The following is a 9,230-nucleotide window of genomic DNA, read 5'->3' on the forward strand; positions in this document are numbered from 1 at the left end:
GAATAGCTGATGTCAGTGGCATCCTCTGCACTTCCTTTCTGGATGGATCTTTCAACATTCCGCAGGTTCCCCATCTGACACCTCCTAATCAGGGTGCAGCCCCGGGCAGAGCTCTGTTCATCCCCTGAGCATCCCTTCCTCACACCCTGGGGGCTCTGCACAGGGGACACCGACCCTGCCCGGGCTCTTCCCAAGGCACAGGTTCCAGCAGGTACAGCTGCTGGCAGCCCTGGACCTGGCCTGAAGGCTCCCCACCAAAAGCAGGCTGTTCCTGATCCTCTAGAGGCAGAATTTGGTTCCAGAACTTTCAATCTGTCATCAAAACTCAATTTGATCACAGCTCCTGGGGCTGTATTTCCCAGCCTGCTCCCTTTGCCTTCCTTGGAGCTGAGTGTGGAGAAGGTGATGGGGAAGTAAAGATGGAGAAACGAAGGGCTGAGACAACTGATGGCAGAGCCCCCAGGCATCCCCAGCAGGCAGGGAAAGGGCAGTTTTACACATGGCTCCTGCAGCCATTCCTTTTATCATTATTGGAGAAAATCCCACATGCACAGCTGATTTTCTGCTGCTTCCAGATGGGGTCACAGCTGGGTCACTCAGCATATGCCATCTTCTTTTTTTATTCCCTGCCTTCAGACAGGGATAGCTGTTCCTTCATCAGTTTGGATTCTGTGTTTAACCTTCCCACAGTGCTGTGGTGCTGCAGACTGCACAACGCTGGCTTTTCTCCAGCATGCCACAGACACCTGGGAGCCTCCAAAGCAGGAGTGGTTCCAAAGCAGGAGTGGTTCCCAAAGCAGGAGTGGTTCCTGAGCAGGAGTGGTTCCAAAGCAGGAGTGGTTCCTGAGCAGGAGTGGTTCCCAAAGCAGGAGTGGCTCCTGAGCAGGAGTGGTTCCCAAAGCAGGAGTGGCTCCTGAGCAGGAGTGGTCCCAAAGCAGGAGTGGTTCCTGAGCAGGAGTGGTTCCTGAGCAGGAGTGGTTCCTGAGCAGGAGTGGTTCCTGAGCAGGAGTGGTTCCTGAGCAGGAGTGGTTCCTGAGCAGGAGTGGTTCCCAAAGCAGGAGTGGTTCCAAAGCAGGAGTGGCTCCTGAGCAGGAGTGGTCCCAAAGCAGGAATGGTTCCTGAGCAGGAGTGGTTCCCAAAGCAGGAGTGGTTCCAAAGCAGGAGTGGTTCCAAAGCAGGAGTGGTTCCAAAGCAGGAGTGGTTCCCAAGCAGGAGTGGTCCCAAAGCAGGAGTGGCTCCTGAGCAGGAGTGGTCCCAAAGCAGGAGTGGTTCCAAAGCAGGAGTGGTTCCAAAGCAGGAGTGGTTCCCAAAGCAGGAGTGGTTCCCAAAGCAGGAGTGGTTCCTGAGCAGGAGTGGTCCCAAAGCAGGAGTGGTTCCCAAAGCAGGAGTGGTTCCTGAGCAGGAGTGGTCCCAAAGCAGGAGTGGTCCCAAAGCAGGAGTGGTTCCAAAGCAGGAGTGGTTCCAAAGCAGGAGTGGTCCCAAAGCAGGAGTGGTTCCCAAAGCAGGAGTGGTTCCAAAGCAGGAGTGGTTCCTGAGCAGGAGTGGTCCCAAAGCAGGAGTGGTCCCAAAGCAGGAGTGGTTCCAAAGCAGGAGTGGTTCCAAAGCAGGAGTGGTTCCAAAGCAGGAGTGGTCCCAAAGCAGGAGTGGTTCCCAAAGCAGGAGTGGTTCCAAAGCAGGAGTGGCTCCTGAGCAGGAGTGGCTCCTGAGCAGCGTGGCAGGGCTGGGTTTGCTCAGTGGCAGCTGTGACCCCACTGACACTCTGGGTTACAGTTCTGCTGCTGCTCCAGCGCCACAGCCAGCCCAGAATCACTCACCTCGTGCCAGAGGCCAGAGGGGAGGTCCCATCCTCTCTTTGGGACCACTCCTGAGAGGAGAATTCAGAGCAGGAGAAGGAATAAATCCGTGTACAGTGAAGACAGTTCTGGTGCTGGGACCTCCCGCCACGGAGGGGGCTGACAGCAGAGAAGGGAAGAACTGGCACTAAGGAATCTGCAGCTTTTGCCTCCTGGCACAGTCCTGCCAAGGACACACAGCTCCTGCTCCTGTGCCCAGGCTAATGCACCATCATCACCTGTGCCTGTTTGGCAGAGCTGTGCTGTTCCATTCTCCCCGTTTCTTTAGAAAATTCGGGACGCAGGGGCAGCGATAGATAACTGGAGGGAACCTGACCATATTGTAAGTTATGGTAAAAGCTGCCACAGAGAGCAGCGAGGTGCAGTTCAGATCACAGCTACACTGTGTGAGAAGCCAGACTGAAGCCGTAAGTCACCTGCCCTGAGCGGGCAGGGCACCACAAAGCACCTTTCTGCCCAGGAGCGCCGCGGGACATTCCCGGCCGACACAAACCGGAGCTCAGGACGGGCTGAGGGAGGCAGAGGAGGACAGCAAGGGGAGGAAGATCCCGAGGGAGCTCCTTGCTCGCTGCCCCCAGGGCAGGGTGCCCGTGCGGGTACAGCGGGGCAGTTTCCAGCCCCGATGAGGCTCGGCTGGGGTGGTGCGAGGAACGGAAGATTTCGGAGCCAGGCTGAGGGTGCCAGCGAGCTGCCCGCTGTCCCCGGAGGGTGTCCGGGAGCTGCAGGGAGGCAGCGGGGATGCTGCAGGGAGGCAGAGCCACGAACACGGGCGGAGTGCGAGCCCCGGAGCGGCGCGGCAGCGCCGGCAGTGACATCCCGGGCTGACATCAGCCGGCAGCGGAGGTGGGGCTGGGCGGGACACGGCTCCGGGCTGGCAGCATCCCTGCCACCTGCAGCATCCCTGCCAGCCTGCAGCATCCCTGCCACCCTGCATGCAGCATCCCTGCCACCTGCAGCATCCCTGGCACCCGCAGCATCCCTGCCAGCCTGCAGCATCCCTGCCACCTGCAGCATCCCTGCCACCTGCAGCATCCCTGCCACCCTGCAGCATCCCTGCCACCCTGCAGCATCCCTGCCAGCCCGCAGCATCCCTGCCACCCTGCATGCAGCGTCCCTGCCACCCTGCATGCAGCATCCCTGCCACCTGCAGCGTCCCTGCCACCTGCAGCATCCCTGCCACCTGCAGCATCCCTGCCACCCTGCAGCATCCCTGCCACCTGCAGCATCCCTGCCACCTGCAGCATCCCTGCCACCCTGCAGCATCCCTGCCACCTGCAGCATCCCTGCCACCCTGCAGCGTCCCTGCCACCCTGCATGCAGCATCCCTGCCAGCCTGCAGCATCCCTGCCGTCCTGCAGCATCCCTGCCACCTGCAGCATCCCTGCCGTCCTGCCGCCCCGCTCCTCCCCGCCGCAGCTCCGGCAGCAGCCCGGGACCAGCCGCCTCTCCTGCTGCCCGCCACAGCCCGGGCACGGCCGTGCCCCTCCTCAGCGCCTGCCACCCGGCAGGGGAATGCCATGGGACACCTGGGCAGCCCCCAGCCACCCTCCGACAGCACGGCAGCGATTTGGAAGAATTCCATTTTCTTTTTCAGCACCTTCGCTGTTCATTGTTGCCTGGCTTTTTGAGAGCATGAGTTCTGGTCGTTAGGGGTGCTGCCACCTGAGTATTTCTTCATCAGATGCCACAGAAGAGAGTCTAGGAAAACAAAGAAACTTGTGATGTGGAGCTGACAGTTCTGGTTTCAGCTGGGGAAAACTTGCAGAATCAGAGAGAAAGCAAAGGAAAAAAAATGCCCAGGACAATGCCGGTAACTCCTGGTAATTTGTCACTCAACGGGACGAGCTTCTTGACTGACAATCACAGCACCATGGACAAGCCCAGCGAGCAGAGAACTTGGAATGTCTTTCTGTTCTGCTCGACTTTTGCCATTGCACTCCCAGCCCTGCTGGGCAGCATTTATGCACTCGTTTCCCTGCTGAAGCTGCAGAACAAAACCGCGGTTTCGATGATTGTCACCTCTCTGGCAGCAGACGATCTGATCAGCACCGTGCCAGTGATTATTTTCATGCTCATGCAGTGGTCGAGCGAAGTCCTCCCCCAGTCTCTGTGCACCACCTCAGCGTTTATGTATTTATTCCAGGGCATTTCTAGCAACCTGAAAGGGTCTCTTATAGTTTCTTACAACTTCTACACTCTCCACACGGCCGGGACGCGGAGCCGCAGCTCCCCGGAGCGCCGTGGGCGTGTGGCATGGGCCATCCTCAGCATCTGGACCGTCAGCGGGCTGCTGTGCGCTTTGCCTCTGTGCGGCTGGGGCAGCTACACCCGCACGTCCTGGGGCTGCTTTGCCGACCGGGGCAGCTCCCAGGTGCTGCTGCTGCTGGCTGTGTACTCGCTGTGCCTCTCGCTGCTGGCAGCGCTGGCTGCTCCCCTGACCCTGCGGCTGCTGTGCTCGGCTGAGCCGCGGCTGCTGCCGCTGCGGGGCTCGGGGGGCTCCGCCTGCCCCGGGACCCCGCGGGGCTTGGGGGGCTCGGGGGGCTCCGCCCGCCCCGGGACCCTGCGGGGCTCGGGGGGCTCCACCCGCCCCGGGACCCCGCGGGGCTCCGCCGCTGCCGCCCCTCCGCCGCCACCTCCCGAGCCCGGGGATAAAACCCCGGAGCCTTTCCAAAACTCACAGGCGGATTTTGGGGAGGGTGTGGCGGAGAGCAGCGCACAGAGCAGGAGCTTCACGGTGGGCTTTGCCCAGAAACGATTCTCGCTGGTCCTGGCACTGACCAAAGTGCTTCTCTGGCTGCCAATGATGGTAAATTCTCAGATGGCTTCACTTTCCAATGCTCACTTCCATTTCAGTGGGACGTCACCTGTGGGCCATGGGCTCAAACAGATGAACTGTGGCCATTGCAGCTGCTGCTCGTAGTGTAGTTGTGCCAGCAGAAGTCCTCTCCAGCAGGTCTGTGTCACTGCATGAGTTTAACTGGCGCCCAGGGGGTTTGGCAGGGTTCGTTGCTCTGGCACTCTCCCATCACACCGTTCATGCCATGTGGACACTGGGGCAGTAAGGTCACCCTTGGGTACTGCCAGCTGTGGGACAGGCCTTGCTCAGCATTCTGGGGCTGGCAATTGAGCTAAGAGCCCCTCTGTCCTCTCCTCTGAGACACATCCTTTGGGTTTAAAAAATAGGAGTTTGGTGGGAAAATGCAGTTTGGCTGCACCTTTGTAAACCTGCAGTGCTGGGGCAGGAGGGACGTGTATGTGTATGTGTGTGTGGGGAGGGGAACAGGAACCTGAGAAAGGCTCTGCTGGGAACAGGGAACGCGGCTCTGGGGCAGGTACCCCCCCTTGGGTGTGTGAGGCTGGGGCTCCTCGGTACCACACGGGACTGGCTGGCACTGGGAGCTGCTCGATGGTGCTCAGCACCTACATTTAGCTTCAGTGAGGGCTTTTCTGAGAAATGCAGCATGAGAGGAGAGCAGTCAGCATGTCTGCCAGAGCCACAAGTGTTGTCCTCAGCAAACACTAATGACAACCTGTCATATTCACAGCGAGATGTTCTCCCTGTTCCTGGAAGCATCTCATGTGCCCAGAGTGATTTAAATTTCCAAATGCTCTGCCTTTCAGACACAGCTGGCTGTCCAGTACACGACTGGGCTGCAGAGCCTTTCTTTTGAGACACTGAGCTTCCTGCTGACAGTGCTGGCTGCCACAGTCACCCCGCTGTTTGTCCTGTCACAGCACTGGCTGCACCTGCCCTGCGGCTGCATCATCAACTGCAGGAGGAGCTCCTCTGCAGGGTCTTCACAAGATGCCAAAAGTAAGCGTGGAAGGGTTGCCTTGGTGTGACAGGGGTTGCCTTGGTGTGACAGAGGTTGCCTTGTTGTGACAGAGGTTGCCAGGCCTCCCCTGGTCACCTTCTTGGCACCTTCTAGAGCCCTGTCTTGCCCTGGGCTTTGTGTAAAAGTAGCTGGAGGAACAGAGTGGGTCAGGTGGAAGAGGCTCACAGGGATCATGTGGTCTTAACTGGAAATGTTAAAGGCTAAATATTTGTGAGGATGTGGGGATTGTTTCCCATTCTCTGGAGTGAAAATCCTCTACCATCAGTGAACGAATTCCTGATATTCTCTCCTTGTTCAGAGAGAAAGAACTCCTGAATCTGAGGGAAAAACCATCCCCAGTGCATGGCTCTCACTTGCTTTAAACACATCACCCAGGTGGAGATGGCTTGTGCTGCCCTGCTGCCCTCCAAAGCCACTTTCCCAGAGAGAACGGCTGCAGTTCATCAGGAGGCAGCTCCTTCTCACCTTCTCACAAGTCTTTCTTCTCAACAATTCATTTTTTTAATGGAGGGAAAATCGCCTGTTTCCAGCAGGAGCTGGATAACTTCTTCCATGTTTTAGCATGTCATCTGCATGTGTTTGTAATCTCATTTTTCTTTTTGGCCTCAACTCCTGACGCAGTTTCTTTCTGTCCCGCTTAGCCAAGCGCAGCGGTTTGGAGTTCAACCTGTCGTTCCAGGAGGGCTGTGGGATCTACAGGATATCCCTGGGGAGCCCTGCCTGCCCCAGCAGTGATGGCAAACCCTCCTGCTGCCAGGGCCTGGCGAGCCCTGCCTGCAGGCAGCCTGGCAGAGGCAGTGCCAGCCCCGGGGCGCCGGGGCAGGGCTGGCAGGGCACCCCTGCTGCCAGCCCAGGGCCGTGCCAGGGCCAGCAGGGCTCCCAGCCCTCGGCGTGCCCTGCGGGAGCAGCGTGGGCACTGTCCCACCAGCACGGCCACCCGCCCGCCCTCTCGGACTGGGACTGGAGCCGCAGCAAATCCGAGAGGAACCCCCGGCAGGTAAAGCAGGAATTTATGCTTTTCTGTAATAACAGCTTCCTTATGAAATAGGAATCATTTTTACTGACACTGATTCTCCATTGGTCACATTTTTTAGTAAAACTCTTGCATGGCATTATATGGTGTTTAGTAAGCACAGATCTATTTGCAGGTGTTGATCCTACAGTAATTTCTCACTTGTCTTCTTAATAGTGGGGTTTTCTTCTTTTGTGTGCACCTGCATGATTTGTATATGATAAGAAGTAAGTATGAATTATGTTACTTTATCTTAATGAATAGGACGTTTCTCTCCAAAAGATGACATTTTCCAGAGAATTCCACTGTGGAATTCAGCGGCTGTTGGGCATTACAGTAGGTGGGAGTGGGATAAGAGCCCAGTGAAGTCTGTGAGACAGGAGCTCTGGAAGGCTCCATGTAGGAAGGGCTCTCTGGAAGTCACTAATCCAACCTCCTGGTCTGAGCAGGGTGGCTTTGGGGCCAGAGCAGCTCGTGCTCAGCTCTGCACACGCACAGGAGATGGATCAGATGTATTGAGTATTCAAATACGGGCTTCTCTCTCCACCTGATAAACACCAGTTTATCACCTGAGTCACAGCAGGAATTGGCTGATATTTCAAATGTGACTGATCATCCCTTTCATAAAAAGCAATGCTCACTCTGTTGCATTGTACAGAGATGAATTCCTGCATTTGGGGGCAAAAGGGAGTGATGACTCAGCCTGGTTTTAATCTACCAGTTCTTGCCAAGACCTCGTGTGCCATGTACAGCTTGTTAATGAAATCACAGTATCAGGTTCATAACTGTGGCTCTCCTTGCAGGAGTTTCCAGATGATGTTTAAAAAAAATAATAAAATTGCTTTCCCCACATCCCCTGGTGCCAGTTGAGCTGCAGCCTTGGGACTGCAGCAGGTGTGAGCAGCTCTTGTGAGCAGCTGGCAGTGACTGCCTGTGGGTGTTTTGTGTGCCCTGGGGCCTTGTACGGCACTTTTGGACTTACTCTTCCCTTCTTGCACTACAAAGAATCACCACTCATCCACTTCTGACACCTTCCCAGCTATAACCCAGTGCCAGGCACTAAAGCTCCTGTGGGTAAAAGTTCCAGTTCAGGTTTTCTGGTGGATTTGTGCTGTTTTTTTTGCCGATTTATGCTGGATTTTCTGGTGAATTTGTGCTGGGTTTTCTGGCCGATTTGTGCTGGTTTTTTGGCCGATCTGTGCTGGATTTTCTGGTGGATTTGTGCTGGCTTTCTGGCCGATTTGTGCTGGTTTTTTGGCCGATCTGTGCTGGATTTTCTGGTGGATTTGTGCTGGGTTTCTGGCCGATTTGTGCTGGTTTTTTGGCCGATTTGTGCTGGTTTTTTGGCCGATTTGTGCTGGATTTTCTGGTGAATTTGTGGTGGGTTTTCTGGCCGATTTGTGCTGTTTTTTTGACCAATTTGTGCTGGTTTTGGCAATCTCAGCTCTAACGGCGCTGTTCCCCTGCAGCGCACGGCTGGGGCCCTGGCCGTGCCTCTCTGCGCCTTCCAGGGCACCGTGTCCCTGCAGGCCCCCACCGGCAAAACGCTCTCCTTGTCCACCTACGAGGTGAGCTCCGAGGGGCAGAAGATAACCCCGGCGGCCAAGAAGATGGAGGTGTACCGCTCCAAAAGCGTCGGGCACGAGCCCAGCGCGGCAGAGCCTCGGGCTGCGCTCACCGACACCAGCGTGAAGATTCACCTGGAGGTGCTGGAGATCTGCGCCAACGAGGAGGCCCTGGACACCGTGTCCATCGTCAGCAGCATCAGCCAGTCCTCGGCGCAGGCACGCTCGCCCTCGCTGCGCTTCTCCCGCAAGGAGAACCGCTTCGTGTGCTGCGAGCTGGGCGACAGCGCCTCGTACTCGCTGCGCATCCCCTCGCCCAGCCCCGGCTGCGGCCTCAGCATCTCCATCCCCGACACCGTGGAGGCTCACCGGCGCAACAGCCAGCAGCAGCGCTGGGCCGGGGCTGGGCACCAGGAGGAGATCCAGCTGCTGAACAAAGCCTACCGCGAGCGCCAGGAGCCGGGCAGCAGCTAGAAAAGGCCTTCCAGCTCCACGCTGCTGCTGCTCTCTGACAGACAGCGCTGCCCGCGCCCCCGGGACCCAGCAAGTACAGCATCAGCTGGTTCTTTGCCTTGCGTGCAGATTTTATTTAGGTGCACTGTTGAATCAGTTCAAACTGAGTGCTGTATCAAGGGGATAACAAATACTCAAGTGCTTTACAGCTTTCTATAGTGGATTTTAAGTTATTTATTTATATACCTATTTATTTGAGGCACACATGTGTCTAAAGGGAATCCTAAATAAAATCTTAAACCCCAGCTTTGGTGTTTGTTGGCACTGGGTGCCGTGTGTGCAGGAACCTGTGGAAATGAGGGAGCAGCTCCACATGCGGGCAGTTACAGCAGTTTTGATTCACTTGCGGTCCCTGTCCACATCTAAATTAATACTAGAAATACTTTTCTAACACCTGGACATCACTTAAAGCCCTTTGGCTGCTCTTTGTTCCACGGATTAAATCTCCCTT

At 56.6% G+C, this 9,230-nt stretch overlaps 1 protein-coding gene across 1 annotated transcript; it reads left to right on the forward strand.

Annotated features, from left to right (window-relative positions):
- The first annotated feature begins 2,078 nt into the window (after positions 1 to 2,078).
- Positions 2,079 to 9,024, forward strand: GPR149 (G protein-coupled receptor 149). The gene is made up of 4 exons (XM_072933186.1): positions 2,079 to 4,659; positions 5,475 to 5,667; positions 6,331 to 6,686; positions 8,171 to 9,024. The coding sequence occupies exons 1-4, from the start codon at positions 3,646 to 3,648 to the stop codon at positions 8,738 to 8,740; spliced, it is 2,133 nt and encodes a 710-aa protein (XP_072789287.1). The 5' UTR covers positions 2,079 to 3,645; the 3' UTR covers positions 8,741 to 9,024.
- The last annotated feature ends 206 nt before the right edge of the window (positions 9,025 to 9,230 follow it).

This window comes from Taeniopygia guttata, chromosome 9 (assembly GCF_048771995.1).
Source record: "Taeniopygia guttata chromosome 9, bTaeGut7.mat, whole genome shotgun sequence".
Taxonomy (NCBI): domain Eukaryota; kingdom Metazoa; phylum Chordata; class Aves; order Passeriformes; family Estrildidae; genus Taeniopygia; species Taeniopygia guttata.